At 59.7% G+C, this 19,759-nt stretch overlaps 1 protein-coding gene across 1 annotated transcript; it reads right to left on the bottom strand.

Annotated features, from left to right (window-relative positions):
- Positions 1-465: 465 nt before the first annotated feature.
- Positions 466-19,759, bottom strand: LOC132027268 (kinesin-like protein KIF19). The gene is made up of 14 exons (XM_059416020.1): positions 19,724-19,759; positions 19,302-19,382; positions 15,809-15,919; positions 14,012-14,099; positions 13,121-13,257; positions 12,868-12,993; positions 12,004-12,198; positions 9,028-9,180; positions 8,329-8,451; positions 6,413-6,563; positions 3,329-3,506; positions 2,048-2,231; positions 866-1,159; positions 466-498 (listed from the first exon to the last, which is right to left on the bottom strand). The coding sequence occupies exons 1-14, from the start codon at positions 19,757-19,759 to the stop codon at positions 466-468; spliced, it is 1,890 nt and encodes a 629-aa protein (XP_059272003.1).

The following is a 19,759-nucleotide window of genomic DNA, read 5'->3' as shown; positions in this document are numbered from 1 at the left end:
AGCCCGGCCACGAGCTCAGCTGACCCAGCGCTGTCTGCGCCGGCTCCTGGTGGAGGCTGAGCTTCCTCCCCCCGTGTGAGGGTTGGTTCCCTTGCGGGGCTGGTGGGGGGAGAACCCTGGACGGACTCACCTGCAGGGAGCTGGATAGGACCGAGTGCAGCAGCAGCAGGTGGTTCAGCGAGCCCGCGCCCAGCTCCCGCGAGTACAGGCGGAAGCGCTGGTCCAGGGCCTCTGGCACCTCGACGCCGCCACCTGCGGGACCCGGGAAAACAGGCGGATGGGTGAGACGCCCCTACTTATGCAAAAGACAGCATCTTCTTTTTATGGAAGTTTGCAGGCTGATGTTCCGACCTGATGGAGGAGGATTTTCTGGGGGTGGGGGGCTACACACACTTCCCTGTGGACGGTCGGTGCCCCATGTAAGCGGATTTCTGACATGCTGTGCTTGGCCTTCCCTAGATTACATCACGGAGAGTGTTTCACACCCAGGGACAGGGGCTGGGGACAGGGCGGGGGACAAGGTGGGGGACAGGTGCAGGGGACGGGGCAAGAGACAAGGGGAGGGGACAGGGGCAGGGGACAAGGTGGGGGACAGGGCAGGAGGCAGGGGCCGGGGACAGGGTAGCAGACAGGGATGGGGAAGAAGGTGGGGGACAGGGGCTCGGGACAGGGCCAGGGCCAGGGCAGGGGAGAGGAGCAGGGGGCAGGGGCAGGAGGCAGGGCAGGGGACAGGACAGGGGGACAGAGCCAGGGGCTGGGGACATGGTGGGAGATAGGGATGGGGTATAGGGTGAGGGAACAGGGCCGGGGTGAAGGCCAACGGGGGTCTGCCTCTACGCCCTGGGAGACCAGGACTCTGCTTGACCGGGACCAGGGCGGCAGCCTCACCCTGCACCAGCTGCCACAGGTCCTGGATGAGCCGCTCGCACAGCAGCCGGTGCTGGTGGTGGCGCTGGATCACCAGGTCCTTCTGACGCAGCAGGCTCCCCTGGCAGAGCTTGTCGGCCCGCAGCTCCGTGTTCTCCACCTCCAGCTCGTGCGCCCGGCAGAGCAGCCGCAGTACCTCCCGCTGGTCCTCGCTGACGGCCTGCGTGGGCAGCAGCCTCTCCAGCTGCGACACCTTCCTCTTGGCGTTGGCCAGCCGCCGCTCCAGCCCGGCCTGCCAGGGAGACGGAGCACTCAGGGCCGGCACCTGCAGTCTGTGCTCCCATGCGGGTGCATGCCAGGGGGCTCAGCTTTGCAAGCCGTGCTCACAAGAACACGGGGGGACCTATGGGTTCCAAGGACATGTGCCCATCACCCTGCACTAACCACACCCTTTATCTCTTGTGTTCTGATGATTTCACATCTGGGCTCTTACCCACCCTGGAGGGACTGCCCCTCCCAAGGTGAGCTGGTTCCCAAGGGCCTAAACCACTCACCCAGGAGCACAGGTCTCCAGGGCAGACCAACCAACCCAAAGCCTGCACCCCAACCCCTCCTCCACGGGGCTCTCCGAACAGACAGTGTGCATGGTGACCACCGCACAGACACCGGGGCTCTCCAGCCATGCCAGAATAGGGACCACGAGACGATGAGCTACCGTGTCACAACTCATGGTTGGGCAAGAGGCTCCTTTCTTCAGGGAGGAGCTGGACTGACTTCCTCTGACCGTGTCCCTCCAGCCTGTGCCCAAGACCTGACTCGGGGAAGACGGAGCAAGAGGCCGAAGCAAGCACGGGCCCGTGGGGAGTGGCTCTGCCACTCTGGACAGAGAGAGCGGCTGTCTGTGCAGATAGGCAGGAGCTGCCCCATCTCCACAGCCACTGGCTCCTCTGTGCCCCAGGCAGCCCCTCCTGCGCCCTGACCCCTGCCACCCCCTTCGGCCATCACTAGCATGAAGGGCAGGGACTCCGCCGTCGGCTTCTCCTGTCCCCGGGGACGTGGAACAGTTCATCTCAGCTCCCTGAGCCTGGTCCCCATCTACAGGATGGCGGTGGCAGGCCCCATCCGGTGTACCGTGGTCACACCACTGCCATGACCCTGCACACATAGCCCCCTCCCTGACCTTGAGGGCTGCGGTCTTCCGCTGCTCGGCCAAAAGCATGTTGACCTCCTCTCTGGCCAGAGCCACCTCGTGCGGCTCCGAGGATTCGCCCTCGTCCCCATCCACGTCGGCCTCTGCTGGCTCCTCGTCCCTCTCTGGTGTCCTGTCCCTGTGCACGTGCTCGTGGGTCTTCTCCTGCTCCCAGCTGCAGCCACAACAGAGAGGCCAGAGATCAGGGTGCAAGCCGTGCCCGGGCTGATGTACCCACAGGCCTGGGCAGAAACAGGTCTGCTGCCTTGTCTTTCCAATCTTGTAAAACACAAAAACTCACGAACAAAAAGCAGAAGGAAACAGAAGCAGTGAACACTACACAGGATTGTCAGACGATGAAACACAGGTATCTGCTGCCTCCGGCCCCAGCTCTGCCCCGGGGACTGCGGGCCGCCTTGGGGGGCAAGAGCACACTGGGGCTCTAAGGATTAGTCTGATGACCTCCACTCAGGGCAAAACCTCAGAGGGCCACCGGCAGGCTGTGAACCACCGTGGGCACCGTTCGTGGGGGACAGCGGGAAGGGGGGACAGAAGGAGCAGGGCTGGGGGCAGTGCGTGGATGGAGTGGATCTCCGGGTGGAAGAATTCCTCTGGTGCAGGTATCACGCTCTGTGTATAACTCAGAAAATACACAGAAAGGAGGAAGTGGCAGGAGAAGGAGAAATGCGGGGAGGATGGGACAAGAAAGCGCCCAGCGTAGGTGACCGCAAGCAGCAGACCCAGGCGTCCCTGTCTGAGCAGGGCAGGGCCGGGCAACCCCGCTCCTGGTGTGACTGCAACTAGCACCCCTCCCCCGCTCAAAAGCGTCCCGCTCCAGGTGACAGACGGCACAGTCCCTCCGTATGTGGTCAGTCTATTCAAGGTACGTACAAATAGCAAGGATGTGAGAACGGCAGAAGGGTCCTGGCCTGGTGGGTGGGCAAACCCACAGCCCCTCTGAACCTCAGCGTCCTCTTCTGTGAATCTAGAAGATTAGGGTTGATCCTAACCTGCCAGGGCTGGCTCTGGACCCCAGACTGGGACAGAGAGATCGCAGGGGCCTGGATCTCCCACCTGGATCTCCCACTGGGCCCAGCTTGGCTACACGGGAAGGACAGCAAGAGGGGATTGGGCCAGGAGTCCTGCCCAGGAACACAGGGTGCCCCCACTAAAATCCCCTGCAGGCTGTAGCACAAAGATGCTCCCCTCAGCGGCCCGTGGTGTCCTGGCTGGCCTCCCCGCCCCATGGGGCTGGCATGTGAGCACACTCACTCTGCAATGGTCAGCAGGTGGCGGGACACGTCAACGTGCAGCTCGATGTTGGTGTTCTCCAGCTCCACCAGGCTGCGCCGCATCTCCAGCTGCTCCTTGAAGGCCCCGATGAGCTGCGCTCGGATCTTGTTCATCTGCAGGCGGCTATCCTCCTCTCCATCGTGGGCGGGGATCATGACTGGGGGCGGGAAGAGAGCCAGCTGCCCCAGGAGCAGTGCCACCTAAGCCCAGCTTGAACGCCTTGCTTGCCCGCCAACACAGGGTCTGCACCAAGGAACTCTATACATGTTTAGAGAGATGGGTAGATGTATAAGTAATCAAATGGATGGATTAGATGGTCTCTTTCCCGGGCTTGGGGTCAGATTACCGTGGATTTGAGTCTCAGTCTCAGGCTCAAGGATTGAGTCTCACTCTCAGGCTCAGGATTGGAGTCTCACACCCAAGGAGGGGTGTGGCTGGGCTAGCCATCTGAGCTCAGACCTTGCTTCCTCAGAGAAACCCTCTCAGATTCTCAGTCTGGGTCCACCTGCCACTTGTGCTGGTAACACCCTGCTTTCTCTGTCATAGTCGGCTGCATATCGATAAGTGATAAACATTTTGTGATATATCTGACACCCGTTTCCTGCCAGAATGTCAGCTCCACAGAGCAAACTAGTTCTTTTTGTTTCCCATGTAAGTTCCTACCTAATAGTTGTCCATGATTCACAGACAGTACTCCCTGGCTGCCCCACTGCAGCTCCACTCTGGCTACCACTGTCTGTTCCCCTGACCTGGAGGGCAGTGATCAAGGAGCACGTTTTCCTCAAACACCAAGTGATCTGAGATGGGCAAAATGATCACTGCATCCAGAGACTAGACTACTTAGTCATTAAAACAAGATCTTGGGGTGTCTGGGCGCTTCGGCTCAGGTCACGATCCCAGGGTCCTAGGATCAAGCCCCGCATCAGGCTCCCAGTTTGGTGGGAAGTCTGCTTCTCCCTCTCCCTCTTCCCCTGCTTGTATTTCCTCTCTCGTTGTGTCTCTCTCTGTCAAATAAATAATTAAAATCTTTTTAAAAAAATAAAACAAGATCTTGGGGCACCTGGGTGGTTCAGTGGGTTAAAGCCTCTGCCTTTGGCTCAAGTCATGATCCCAGGGTCATGATCCATTGGGCTCTCTGCTCAGTAGGGAGTCTGCTTTCCCTCCCCCGTCTCTGTCTACTCATGATCTCTATCAAATAAATAGATAAAATCTTTAAAAAAAAAAAAAAAAACAAGATCTGGAAATGCTCAAAATGTTCCTGACAGAGGCGTACACACCAGGGTCCCACTGCCGCCCCAGGCACACCACAGCAGGACCCAAGGGGGCCTGTCATCCGCTCAGAGCTCACCAGGAGACTACCACCCCTCGCGACGTTGCCTGTCTCCCCAGAACACCTAGGACCCGTCCCAATAATTAAGAGCCCGCCCGGGTGAAAGCCCTTGCGGCACGCATGCCTGTTGACCCCCAACCCCGAAGAAGCCCAAACATCCTGGTCACCACCCAGCTTTGCAAATTCTCTACAACCACCCCATCTTCCTCCCCACTGGCCTCCCAACCCTCCACGGGCCCATGGGCCTCGGTCTTCCATTAACCACAGCCCCTTCCCTTTGAATACTTCCTTCACCCTCTTGCTCCAACAGAACCCTGAGCCCTCCAAGTCACCTAAGACAAGGGCCCAAGGAGGCTGAGTAGCTAGAAAGCCCCAAAGTACCCATCAGATGGGATGAGATAGACTCCAATAGAATGCTCTGCAGCTGTTAGAAAGAATGTGGCAGATCCACCGCGCAGGTGGACGGCCCCCCAGGACGCGCTGCTATGTGAGAAAAACAAGGAACAGAAGAAGAGCCGCAGGCTGGTGTCACTTATAGAAAAGCCCAAAGCTGACGCCCTGCATCACGCACAAACACACACACACACGCACACACACACACACACACAAACCACATGGCCCTCTCTGGACGCCAGTGTCCATGATGCCGCACAGAACACGACAGGCTCACATCAAAATGACAGCAGTGACCTCAGAGAACGCCTCCTCTTCCCAGTGCTTAGACACAATGCCTGACTTATAGGACCTCAGAGCACAGAGCAGGCGGCAAATCCACAGGACAAACGACTCAGGTTCTTGAGCAAGAATCGAAAGGAAAACCACGAAGAGGATTCAGTGGACGGCCACTGAACAGAAGAGACCACATTCAAGGTGTGGCCCGGTGACACGGCTGGGCTTGCCTACCCAGCCTAACACCAGCAAATGCGGGAGTATCTTCTCAGGTGTGGGAAAGGCACCGCTGTTTTGTGCTGGCCAAGTCCTTGTATCTTGGGGATTACATCCTGACCTATTTCTGAATACAGTGATACACGATGTCTGGAATTCCATTCGAGATGATGGGAAGGGGCCACGTGGGAGGGCAGAGCGAGTGAGAGTGGCAAGGAAAGTATATATTCATACACTGACCTATACCTGACTTTTCTCCTGGTGTTTTTAAGGACACATTTTTTTTTTTTAACCTACCGGTTAGCTTTATAATTTTTGGAAAAGTTATGATAGGCTGACCCATACGGGAGGTCTACAGAAGGCTGGTTTGGGAAGAAGGGGGAATGGAGAGAAACTGTGTGACGGGCACAGGGTCTGCTCTGGGACCAGGTGGAGGCGGTGGCCACAGGGCACCGCAGACAAGCCTCAAACGCCACGGAGCTGTGCACGCGAAGATGGTGAACTCTAAGTTGTGTGAGCTTTGCCTCAGTAAATAAATACAAGTTTAGATGCTGACATTGAGGGGCGTGGAGAGCTCTCTGTACTATCCCTGCAGCTCTTCTGTAAATCTAAAACTATTCTGGAAGGGAAGACTGTGTTTTTAAAGAGCAACTGATCTGGGAAGGACAGGAAGGTAGAAAGGAGGTGCTCAGGAGAAGGCAGGGAAGGCGGCTGCTCCCCCCACATGGGCCGGAAACAGAAGGCAGTGCATGGCAGGTGAGGACTGAAGCCCATGGCCACAGCCACGAGCTCGGGGGTGGGGGGGAGGCAGCAGCAAAACCACAGGGACCCCAGGAGCTCGGCTCTACCTTGCGCATCCCGGGTGCCGGGGTCGCCTCTCCTCTCCTCCTCCGGAGTCTCAGTTTTGGACTTGAGGCGCTCGATCTCCCGGCGCAGATCAGAGATGACGTCTGTGTACTGCGCGATACGCGAGGACGCGTTCAGCAGGTTACGCTTCACCTGGTTGGGGGAAGGGGGGAGACCCACAGCTGAGGTTAGCACTTGCGGAAACTGCCCTGCCACGTGACGTGCTCATGATGCCACGAGGACGACGGCACATTGGGTTAGGAAAATTCAGATTGATGCAACTTAACCTTAAAGACAGAGGGAACCGGACTCCTACCCTGTGGGGACGAGCCCTGAGGACACCAGCCAGACACAGAAGGACACGCCAGGAGCCCCACGCACACGATGACCCGGCGTTGTCAGCCTCACAGACACAGAGAGCAAATGGTGGGACCGGGACTGGGGGAGTGATTGGGGGTCCGTGCATCACAGGGACAGGGTCTCCATGTATGGGAATGGAACATTCTGTAGCTGGATGGTGCCCCTGAACTGGACGCTGAGAAATGGTGAAGATGGCAAATTTTATGTCATGCATATTTTGCCATAGTCAAGAAATTTCCCATGATCTGTCAAGAGTTGTTGAAAGCCCCTTTGCTTGGGTAAGCGCTGCGATCACTCTGATCGGCACCCTCTGGACCGTCCCCTCTGGGGTTCTCTGCAGACGTACACATCTGCAGACACACACGGGGCTTCTCAGTAGAGGCTTGGCTTCGGTTTTTTTATGTAAATTACATCAGACCAGGGCTCCAGCACCACATGGGGCTCAAACCCATGACCTTGAGATTGAGACTCGTCAGCTCCACCTACTGGGCCAGTCCGGCGCCCCCCAGAGCTCTTCTCTAACTTTGCTTTCCTCATCCTGCGCTGTGGCTGGGAGGCCTCCATCTGCACAGCTGGGCCTAGCCCATTCCCTCCAAAGCCGCACAGCAGTCCACGGCAGGATGCACCCGTCTGCACACGCCGTCCCCTTCTGTAGGCACTTTGGAGCTTTCGAGCACCTGGGCCCGAGTCTCTCTCTGGCGGGTCTGGAGGGTGGAAGGGCTGGTTGCCGTCTGCACACCCTGCCCTCCTACATTTGAGGCCTAGCGTCCTTGACCCAGCCTCTCAGCTCTGTCTCCCCAGCCACTCGCCCTTGTAGCACCCCGTGGCTGCCATTTAGAGCACTGAGCACAGTCGGAAGTGACATACTGATCTGTCCCCCCACACCTGCAGCGAAGCTCACAATTTGGCTGAGAGCAGAGGCCGTGCCGCCACTGAGCTCAGGGCTGTGTGGCAGGGAGGGCTCGACCCAGGTTTGCTGGTGGGGATCACAGCTCTCCTCGCTGGCCGCCGGCCGTGCACCCCAAACCCACATGCATCCCGAAACCCACGCCCAGCCTCCTGACGCGAGCCCTCTGCACTGAGCACAGCAGCCAGAGCCAGAGAAGCCGGTGCTTGCAGCACGGTCTCCAGAGCCGGGCCACCCTGCGCTGTGAGCCTGCTCTGCTCAAGTGGCTTTCTCTCTCTCTCTCTCTTTCCATGCCTTGGCTGCCCAGGATGCAGAACAGGATAACAGGCCCCACCTTCCAGGGACATCTGGAGCTCACAGTGCACCTGGAGGATGGCTAAGTCCGTGTCGGAAACATCCCAAGCCCCGTGACTGGGGCCTCATGTGAAGAAAGGGTCTTTGCTGGTGTAATTAGGGATCTCAATACAAGACCGTCCTGGATTTGGGGCGCCCGAAACCCAAGGCCTGCGTTCTCATCAGAGAAGAGAAGGGACGAACAGAGAAGTCAGGCGCCACACACCCAGCACTGCCAGGAGCCGGAGTGGAAGGGGGACCACCCCCAGAGGTTCCAGAGGGGGCGTGGAGTGAGGATTCGGCACATGGGGGCCTCACCCGCGTCTTAATGTTCTTGGCCCTGTAGGCGTACAGCAGGGTGGTCCGAGACTCCTCGAAGGATGTGCTGGCCGGGCTGATGTGTGTGATCATCACTGTGCGGCTGTTCCCCCCCAGGGCGTCCTGCTCAGCAGAAGGCCCTGGTGGAGGTGAGGAGAACGGGACCCCACCTCCCGTCCCAGGCCCCTCTGGACCAGCCCTCTGCGGTTCCTGCTCCAAACCCTGAGAAAGGCAGGCAATGCCAGGACCGAGGGTTTGGTGCTCAGGGAGGGGACGCCAGGACAAAGTGAGATCTGTACCTGGCCCACCCCCGCAGACTTCTGCTCTGATGAGAACAGAGTAGATTGAGAAGCCGAGTCTACGGGAACGTCAATGTACTGCTCTGCTGGACTGTTCACCTATACCCTTGCTACATAAATAGTGGGGACAGTGTCCAGCTCAGAAAAGAGGGGAAAGTCTCACTGTTAGACTATCCAAGATAGGACAGGCAGCATCAGGAAGGTAGTGAGCTCCCTGTGACTGGGAGTGTGCAAGCCCAGGCTGACCCCTCCTCAGACGGATGGGGCGGGAGTCAGGCAGTGACCAGTCATGGTTCCTACAGGGTTCTTGTGCCTTCAGGGGTCCCTGGAGGGGCCCTGAGACCCAGGTCCGGGCCTCCCTCCTGGCAGGGACGCCCCCTACGAGGCGGATGGGCTGTACCTTCAGCAGTCTTGTGAGCTTGCTGTCCCGGAAGTTCACATACTGCGCCCGGCTGCCGCCTTTCTCGCTGAGTGCACTGATGCAGTTGCCCAGAGCCAGCAGGGAGCGGTTGATGTGGGCACCCTCCTTCATCCTCTTGCCGCGGTTCTGGGTCTGGGCGGGAGAAGAGAGGTCCGGTCCGGGCCGTGTGCTGGCCCATCCCTCCCGGGCCTTCACGGCTCCGATGGCACGCTTGGATGGCTCAGATGGCTACAGGAGGGGACGAGGCAGCGCCACACGCTTACGCTCACCGGGACTGTAAGCTTTCGTTAAGTGAGATGAGAACTGGGGGTGGGGGCTGTCTGTGCACAGGAGCCCCACCTTCATGAGACACAGACCGGGGTTCATGCTGACAGCACCCCCCACACCGGAACTTGCCCATCCTTTGGCCGTGGCTCGGCGTCCCCTCCTGCAGGGGCAACCCCACCCGGCTCTCCGAAGCAGGGACGGTAGCAGCCGGCCCCCCATCCTATTTCTTCCACCATTTCACTTGCCCGGCAACTGCCTTGCTCTCTGCTGCCTTCCACGTCTGCCCACCCACTCCCTGATGGACCCCAGGCTCCTTGGTAGCCAAGTGTCCCCAGAGCCCAGGACCCTGGCAGCACCCAGCCCGTGGTGTGGGCTGCATAGATAAGCCAAAATGCCCTTAGGATAAACACCTCTGAGTGCAAGCACGGCACGGTCTCTTACTTTCTTCCCCTTATCTGTAGTTTCCACATTTTCTGCACTGTGCTTCTAATACATTTGAAATCAGAAAAAAAAAAAAAAAATGTTTTTCTCATTAAGGGTGTGGGTTTGGGAGGCAACCTAGAACATGGTTTGAGAATCTCGGACAGATCTCCCAGTCTGCCCCAGCTTCCTCACTCTCCCAACCTCATGGGGTAATGGGGAGGATTTAGTGTGTAACATGTGCAACAGGCCAGGTCAGGCTAGGTCCCCAGAGGCGAGGGGTAAATGCCAGCTACTACGTTTGTTATGGGGGAGCCGGTGCAGGGCGGGACCACAGCTGCTAGTGTGGCCAGAGCCAGGGCGGCTGCTCATGTCACATGTCTGTCATAGAGTTAGGGGGCTTTCTCTGAGACCTCGTGCCCTGGAACGAAGGCTTTCACAAATGATTTTCTATGAAGAAACAACAGCTCGTGAGAGCCAAGCAGATTGTTAAAGTAACCCACGTAGGCCACTTGAATATACACCTAAACCCAAACCAAGGCCCAGAGAGGGACAGTGGTTTACCCAAAGGCACACAGCAAGTCGGAGCAGAGTGAGAGCAAAGAGCCAGACCCTGGACCCCTCTTGGCAAACCTCTCCATCTTGCCCCGAGGACACAGCTGGGCCCAGCTAGAACAGGCCAGAGTCCCAGACCTCTGTCACACGAGGCCCCCTTATGTGATCTTGTCTGTACCCACATCTGTCCATGGGTCAGCCATGCCCTTCCCTCGGTGCTCTAATGCTCTGACAACTGGGGTCCTTCCTGATCCTGGAGGGACTGCCCCTCTCAGCATTAGCCAATTCCCAGTGATATAGAACAAGCTTTTCAAATCCAGACCACCAACCCAGAGCCCACACCTCTGCCACCTCACTCTGGGCCACTGTCACCCCGCATGAATCCCCCAGGATCGGGAACCAGACAAATAGCCATTGTGCCCCAGAGTCATGGAAATTACTCTAACTAGCCATCCTGAGCCTGCTCACCCCGCCACACCTGCTCCTCCTGGGGCAACCACAAGAAGGCTCTCGCCCACAGGGCGGCCTTCCTCTGCCTGCTGACCGGCCCTGCTGCCTCCCCACGTGAAATCCCACACGCCCTCCTCTGCGAACTGTGAGTAGGACTATCTTCCCAATGGCAGTCGTCTCCGGGTCTCCTGGCCCTGCTGTGCATCAAATGGTCTATGAACACATGGCATTTCAAAGCAGTCTGCCCCTGGCCGCTGGCCCTGCTCACTTCAGCTACAGGCACACCAAGGGCAGGGCATGAACAGATGTGACGACCCCATGATAAAACCCCAAACAGAGAGTGTCAGTGCAAACCGGGGGCCAGCTAACACAGCAGCAGACGGCACAGATTTGGGCAAGATGCCCCCGGGTCCAAAGCTTGGATCTAACACTGAATATCTTGTGCACCGCCAAGCCACCACACTGCCTGGGGCCCAGCCTCCACATCTGTGGCCCACCTTATCCTCTGCTGGGGGGATTACATGGATTACACCTGCTAAAGGCCTGGGCATTTGGTGACAGCACTACTTTGTGAGCACGGCCTCCATCCAGCACATGCTCTGTGCCTGGCCCTGGGCTAGGCAGAAGGTAAGCACAGCCCCCGCTTCGAGTGACAAGTACCTCTAAGGACAGGCGAACCAAGGGCTCAGGGGCAGGCAGGTGGGACACTCAGAAAGACTGTCAGGCTTACATCCACATTGGGCTGGAGTAAACTGGGTGCCGTCCTCCTAACAGCCACGCTTTGCACACACTGTTCCCTCTACCTGACATGCCCTTCCTTGCATCCCACCAAACTCCTAAGGACGCCCTCAGGCTCAGCCCCGAGACTGCATGCCAGCACCCTGCCCTCCTCTGGGATCACTCAGCCTCTGCATGGACCCCAATCTCTAAACACAGGCCTCCTCAGGCCTTCTTCATCGGCTCAAGCATCTGTCTTCCCCCCAGAGGCTCGGCACTGGGGAGGGTCTGGATGTGGTTCATTGTCAGGACAGCCTGCCACTCAAGACCTACAAGCCTGCAGGTACCAGCCCTGCGGGCTCTGCCTCGCAACATTTGAGACTCCATGTGCGCGGTAAGCAGGTCGCGAGCGGGCGCCACACTGGGAGTTGCGGGCGCTGGCGGACGAGGAGGGGCAGGGCCCCGCTCATAGACCGCGAGGAGTAACTGCAGGGATGTTAGGTGGGGGTAACCACAGGTATGTTGGGTGGGGGGTGGTCAGAGAACCTGTGACGCCCGCTCCGAGCCCGCCAGGTCCACCATGAAGAGCCTCCCGACGCGCACTTCTTCCAGCGAGTCTGCCCCGCGGCTCCGCCGGCGCACAGTGACCTGTAGCACTGCGTGGGAGCGAGAGGATGTCTTGTTGGCGGCCGTGGGCTCCTGCGTGCGCTGCCGGTTGCCTTTGGTGAGGAGCTGCATGATCTGAGGACACAGGCGGAGTTGGGCAAGGGGGCCACACACTCCCCCAACACCACGTGGGGCCCACCGGAGGGCTGGTCCCCCGGCCCCCCTCGGGCAGCTCTTTGCAGAACCTTGTCTGGCGGAAGCAGCGTCTCGGTTATGCCTCGGAGTGACCCATTGATCGAGCTAACCAATCCAGCCGGGATGGCAGAGGGCAGACACTGGTGTCACCCTCCCCCTCCTCTACCCATGGCAGACCCCGTCACTGGGTCACCCACATCTTCCCCACCCAGCCAGGACCAGTTCTAGAACCTTCTGCCACAGAACCCCACAGGCATACGGGCTCGCTGAGGTTGGCAGGTAGGCTGGAACCCATCTGTGTGCAAGCCGCTGCAGGAACCAGGCCAGCCAGCCTCGGCGGGGTGCCCACTGTGTGCCAGGAGGTGCTGGGACCACAGAGCACATGGGGGATTTCAGACGGGCTGGGACTGGCTGGGGTGCTGTGTGGGAACGGGCTCCTCGCCCACATCTGGGCGCAGAGGGAACAGTGGTCAGCGATGTCTACCCTGAACGCACCATGTGCTGCCCCATTAGCAGGGAAACAACGTGGGGCTGCGTTATCTGAGCTCTGGCGAGCGTGGCGGCTGAGGCCGAGGCCCCCTTCCCTCCATGGGCCCCGGTGACCCTCACCTCCTGGGCGTTCGAGGTGGAGACCTCCATGATGCCTGCGATCTGGATGTTGCCCCGAGAATCCTCCCTCAGGTCCAAGAACCCCGAGGATGGATTCAGGAGATCCCGGATCACTTCGTTATAAATCTGGGAGGAGAGACACAAGGGGGAAATGCAGCAGCTGTGGGGCAAGAACAGCACAGTAGGTACATCTCAGCAGAACTCCGACGCCCCAAGGGCGGAGGTCTCCCAGGAGGCCAGCGGGCAGGCTCACCTCCAGGTAAGACATGGACACGCTGCAGTCCGCATGGTCGCGGGCCTCCTCAATGGCCCGGAAGAGGTCGGTGAGGGTCCGCAGGTAGATGCCGGGCTCCGTGTCCATGCCCAGCATGGTGTAGGTCTTCCCCGCACCTGTGGGCAGGTGGACAGCCGCCAGGGCGGGGACTCCTGAGGCGGGCTCCTACCTTGACCGGACACGTGCCACCAGTTGACGGTCCACACCTCCGCCACCTTAGGCAAACGGTCCTGAACACTCAGACATGCTCGTTTTCTGTTTCGGAAACGGGGGCAAAGGGAAGCCCGTGGAAGTCTGATGGCTCCCCTGCACAAGAAACCCCGGACACGGGGGCCGGGCTCGTGTCTGTAAACAGGAATGCCACCTGCCCCCTGCCCCTGCTCCCCAAAGACCCCCCGCCCCCGCCAGATCCTGGCAGGCAGTAGGTGTGCGTTAATATCCACGGCGTGAGTGACGTCCCCAGGCCATGACCCTGGGCCAAGGGCTTCCCAGGCCTTCATCTTCCCATCTGCTCCAACCTCTGCCATCCTGGCTTTCAGGACGTGAGAGGTGGCTAAGCTTCAGGGACCATTGTGGAGCCCAACTGCTAGTTGTGGAGACGTCTGTGGGTTCTCGTGGGCAGCAAGGGGCAGAGGTGGCTGGACCCCTACATGCACGCCTACCAGCCATGTGTGCCCTCTGAGTCTCAGCTTCCTCGTGTGTGCCAAGGGGGTGGCACTCACTGCCCATGGGGGCCGCAGCGAGGATGGAAGGAGCCAGTGGGCGCAGGGAGAGCACCACACGCTGGTGCAGGGTGGTGCTCTGTGCTGGGAGGGAGAGCACTGTGGCTGTCAGCCCCGCCCCCTCTGGGGGCCCGGCCCTTAGCGGTACCTGAGGGGCCATAGGCAAACACCGTCACGTTGTACCCAGACACGACACCTTCCACGAGGTGCTGGGTGGTGGCACGATACACATCTTCCTGTGGACGGACGGAAGGACAGACAGTGGGACATGTGACCCGGCCAGAGTTGGACCGGTGTGTGGTGTCTGCCCATGGCCAAGGACCGTTGGGAGGGGGCCAGTCTAGATGCGGCATGGGCTCCAGTCCCCATCCTGCTGCTTTGCCACCCCACGGCGTGAGACAGGGCCGGGCTCCTGGAGAAGCCATCGGGGAGGATTACACACAAGCGTGCATGACAGCTCCCGCCACGAGGCCTGTCACATGTCTGGCGATGGACACGGATGGGGCCACTCCGGGCTTCTCAGGAGCCGAGAGAAGTCAGACACAGTGCCTGGGACTAGAAGGCAGCACAGGACTTGCAAGGGCAAGAGGACTCCACATCATGGGATAAAACCGGGATGGGCCTGACAAATCTCAGGCCCACAAAACCCCACATAAGGTAGCAACACCGAGCAACAAGTGTGGTAGCGAGCTCCCTGCCCACAGGGGTATTCAAGGAAGGACACCTCCAGGTGTGTATGTATGGCTGGACCTGACAGAAATGACAATGCCGTATCTGCTGCCCTTCCTGGGAGCCCGTCTGGACCCTGCTCCCCACATCACAGAACTGTCCCAGTAGCCCTGGCTGGCAACACGGCTCACAGCATCTGGGCATGGGTACTGCTTTCCCCAACTCTGGACTTCCATCATCAGGGGCTGGGACCTGGCCTGCAACTCTCTAGCATCCAGCCTTGGTTTCCCCATCTGTACAATGGGGCCCCATCTCAGGACAGCGTGGAGAGCTTCCGAGAGGCTGGCAGGACCATGCACGTGAGACAGCCCTCCGCAGGGGCCACGTTCAACTCCCTCCTACTTCTAGCCCCATGAAGATCTTGGGAGTAAGAGCACATGTCCGCTCGGACAACACCCGGCTCGGCCACGTGGAGCAAATCCGTTATCAATAGAACTACAGCTGTGTCCTGAAGTGGGGGGCCACTCCGGGGCCCCCAGGCAGCCGGTGCATCCGAGACAAGCCATGCCGGGGCCCAGAGGGCAGGGACAGGGTGGGCAGGGTTGGACAGGTCTCGGGGCCAAACATCCCCTAGATGTCCTCTCCCTGGCGGACATCCCCATCTCCAGAAGCCCAGGTGCCAATCCTGCTCTGCCGGGCTCCCCAGGCTCCCCTCTATGGTGTGGGGCAATGAGATCCCTCTCACAGGTGGGGGTCAGGGGATGAGCCAGACAGCCTTTCGTCCTTGGGGGAGGGTGCTGGTGAGTGCGGCCTGATGCTGAGACTCCCGCGCCCGGTCTGCAGAAGGGGCCAGCTAAGGCCCACGCCAGGACCCTTGGTCCCCTGCAGCTGTCCCCGCTGGCTTGCCCCTCCTCCGGATCCTGGCTAACCGCTGCGTGCCTTGCTGGTGCCCACGACAGTGCTGACTCAGCACCTGCCTCCCTCGCTGGATGGGGGCCCATGTGGGTGGGGAGCATGCTCCAGCCACAGGGCGGAGGGGACCCTGCCCTGTCTGGATGGACGAATGAGAACCTGCATGAACCCAGGGCCCCGTGCGTGGCGCCTCCCGCTCCCTGCCTCAGGACAGCCCAAGTGCCAGCCCCTTCCTTATTCAGCAGGGAGACTCCTGTGACAAGTGGTGGATGGGACCACCTGGCCACTGAGTCCTCCCCAGGAGGGCTCCAGGGTCTGGTGAGCCCCCGTGGGAGCTCACAGGGGCCGGTGGGCCGCAGAGTACCTGTGACGCATGCTGGTCCAGAACAGCGTCGAAGATGAAGGTCTTCTCCCGCGACCGGTGTGTGCGCAGCGTGTCCTCGGGATCTTCGCTGGGGCCCATGAGTACCACCGTCTGTGGCGGGGGAGGGAGGCATCAGAGGAGAGGCTGTTCACAGAATCAGGGTGGGCTCCATGTGCCCGGAAGGACCCCAGGACTGGTCCTTGCCTGGGAACGCCCGGGACTTAGTCTATATCCCAGGAGGGCTGCAGGCCTCTTTGCTCAGCCGGGGCACGGGGGTGGGGGTCTGGTCCTCCTATCCTCTCCACCTCCCATCCACATTCCTGCACCCCTGCCCCGGGCCTGTTGAGCTCTGTACCCCAGCACCCATTCAATAGGGATGGGGCCCTTTGGTGAATTAAAGGAAGAAGGGGCGCTCCATACCCCCCCAAACCCCGGGGTACCCAAGTATGCGCCCATGCCCCTCCTGCCCACCCCCAAGCTCTGCAGTCCCCTCTGCTGCTCCAAGCCAGTGCAAGGTGGCCCCCTCCCCCGGGCCTCTTCCATCTCATACAAATACATAATTATGAAGCACGGTGTAGGAGGGCCTCTGGGGATGGGGGCAGAGCAATTAGAGACCAATCAGCTCTGTTTACTGCGGGAGGAGCTCCTGGGCTGGTGGGGAGCATGGGCGCTGGGTGAATCCTGCATGCACAACTGGGCAGACCAAGAGCCTGGCCAACCTGTGTACCCGTACCCCCACTGGCCACCCGGTCAACCCCTCCCTCTGTCCACAGCTTTGGAAACAGAGGCCTCAGGAGGCAAGGGCTGCCCAGAGGCTCCTGGGGAGTCAGGCAGGGCTGGGAGCCCCCGGGGCCTGCCCCGGCTTCGGGCCAACAAGTTTTCCATGACATAAGCTAACCACTTTCAAACTTTGTGGAGAGGATCTTAGGAAAGGGATCTGGTGGGGGCAGCTCCCATCCACACAGTTCCCGCCAGGTGAGCGCGCTGTCAGCCAGGCCAGAATGTTGGGGGACCAGGTAGGTTCAGAACAGGCTCTCACCAGCAGAAGTCCTCGGGCAAGTTTCCCCACCAACCTGGGTGCTGTTTTCCCATGTATAAGGTGGACTTGGGAACAGAACCCACAGCCGTAAGGGGCACAAGCGATCACATGCTCAGTATCCAAGAAGTATCAGTTGCAATGGCTCTCATACGTGAAAAACAAACCTTTTTAAAATTTGCTATAAAATAACACGATTGAGAGAAAAGAGCCAGCCATAAACACACGTGCTGGTGAGGTATCATCAGTATCAACTTCGTGATTTTGGTCGCTCTCCCATGGTCACAGAATATCCGTGTTTTTAGGGAACACGCAGGGACATCTCTGGGGGCGGAGGGGCGCAACGTCTCTAGCTGCCCAGTCAAAGGGAGCGCGTACACACCGGGAGAAGAGGCCAGGTGCCCCTGCGGGGGAAACGAGTCGGCAGACAATACGGGGGCTCTCACCCGGGTCTCTCTGCCTTTGGCTGGCCTGAGGTCCCACCAGAACATGGTGTTACACAGAAACGTGGATGTGCCACCACACAGATGAGCCTCAGAACCACCAGCCTGAGTAGGACCAGGCCACACCCCGTGGGCCTCGGTCAGCAAGCTGGCCAGCGGGGGCCAGGGTAGGGTGAGGGGGCAGCTCAGAGTGGGCAAGGGACCCTTCCCGGGAGACGGAAATGTTTCGAACTGGACAGAGGTGGTGTCTGCCCAGGGCTGCGTGTCCTCACAGCCACTGACTTGCTCAGCTTAAAATGGTGACCTGTAAGTTACAGGGGTCTCCCTCCAGTTCTTAAAAACCCAGCTGTGTTTCGTGCACTCCAGAGCAAGGGGACCTTGGAGCCAGGCCCCAGGTGGGCTCTGAAAGGACCCTGCGATGGAAGGAACAGCAGAGCGGCGGCCTGGGGGGGAAGAGAGGGCAGAGAGGGCCTCGGGGACCTCGCACACACAGCTCCCCCTGTGCCAAGCAGACCAGCCAGGTCCCGAGTTCCAAGGCTTCAGAAGGACAATGGCCCCGGGAAACATGAAGCTTCAACTCACAAAGGCCACTTCCTTCCCTGCCCTCCAGAGGTGTCCTGTTTCCCTCAAGTCACCAGATCCCCAAAGCCAGAGGAGTGGGAGAAAGTCTCATCATGACCTGCGGGAACCCCTGGGCAGCATTCATGCCCACGGAGCTGCCCGGGACCAGGGCAAGCAGGGGACACTTCTCGCTTGGGGGCCGGTCACCTCCCAGGTGTGTGACCGCCAGGACGAAAAGGGGGCCTATGACTTCCAGTATCAGGGAGGACAGGAGGTACCATGGACAGTGGGGGCGCTCCCCGGGAGGACATCCATCGTTTCCAGATAGGCCAGCACCAAGGTCTGGGGACTAATGACACTACCCTGAGAACCACTATCGGTCCCAGGAAATTGTTATTCTGCCTTCAGAGTTATGTGACAGGGCCTTCCCTTCCTCCTCTGACCATGCACAAGGCAGTCCCTGCTCCGGGCGGTCACCGGTCCCCAAGTGACAGCAGCCCGACTGGGTCTCCCGCCGCATCCCTGACCCCCAGCTCACTTAGCACATGAACTCAGCAGAAGCAATGCTGCTTCCATAGAAAGAACACCTACATTCTTCACACCTGAGCCAGATTCGTCCCTGCACAACTCTGCACCCCCCAGTGTAATGACTGTCACCATGGGCTGCTCATGGATCTAAATTCACCGCAGCCTCTGCCCCGCGCACCCCGAGGTGTCCGCACCACCGAGACGGCTGTCCATTTCCTTGTCCCACAGCGTCCTCTACAGCTCCCCAGCTGCCAGGTCAGCACGGGGCGCCCGACCTGGTGGGGGGGTGGCAGCCAGGGCTCCCCAACATCCTGGTACTTTGCCTCTGACGTGCAAACCTTCTCCTAGGCACGACATTCAATCCCTCATTACAACTGCCTTGCTAATGACAAATGGAAAAATCCAATTCATCTGACAAAATCTGTCTTAGCCCATACTTGGCATTCATTCGGCAATGCGACAATGTCACCTGCAGGGACAGCTCAGGGACAGCGGGGTCCCGGCAGAACCCGCTATTACCGTTGTTACCTGGGGCCCTTTTCAAACGAGGGCCCTAGACCCTTAGCTAGACCTGCCAAAGGGCTCTGGTCCCCTCTGCCTCTCCTGCCCTGAGTTCTCAGAGCAGCCACAGCCACACTCGCCCCCCCCCACCGCCCCCAACCTTGGGGGCTGACTTCCCTTCTGCCAGGACTGCCCCCTCTCGCCTCCTCTGGGAACTGCTCCAAGTCTGAGAGTGACCCCTTTGCCCTGCTTGATCCTCTGTGACAGCAAGCAGGATAGGGACGGTCCTGTGTTCCTCTTAGCTCTGCCTGGTGTGGGGAATAGCTGGGAACAGCTGAGCTGGCAAAGCTCATGTAAGTGAGCATCGCAACCCCATGAACACATGCCCCGTGCCTGCCCCCGGCCTGTGCCCCTGTGGTCTCACCTGGTCCCCCACCTTGTGGGCAATGACAGCGGCCCCTTCCTCCAGTTCTGTGTCACTGAGCGGACGGATCCGAAGCGCTACCTGTGGGCAGAACACTGTGGCGGCTGCCATCCAGAATCCCCCCACCCCCAGAGGCTGCTCCCCACCCTCCCAATGCACCAGGGCCCCGCACCCTGCTCCACAAGGGTCTCCCTGTAACCGACCTCAGCTCACCAACCACCAAGTAGGCTGAAGCCCCCCGCAGGGCCTGGAGCTTGTTGGGGGAATCACAGGGCTGGCAGGGGGTGGGGGGAGAGGCAGAGACAGGGGAGTAGAGGCAAGGCCCTGGAAGGGAACCCACAGTCCTGCACACTGACCCGTGCCAACAAGGCACCAAGAGGGTCAGGAGGTGGCAGCCTGGGAACACAAGGGGGGATGCTCACCGTGAGGGGCTGGTCCTTGGGCTCCACCTCTCTCAT

Source organism: Mustela nigripes, chromosome 11 (assembly GCF_022355385.1).
Source record: "Mustela nigripes isolate SB6536 chromosome 11, MUSNIG.SB6536, whole genome shotgun sequence".
Classification (NCBI taxonomy): Eukaryota; Metazoa; Chordata; class Mammalia; order Carnivora; family Mustelidae; genus Mustela; species Mustela nigripes.
This window is presented reverse-complemented; position numbering and strand designations above follow the sequence as displayed.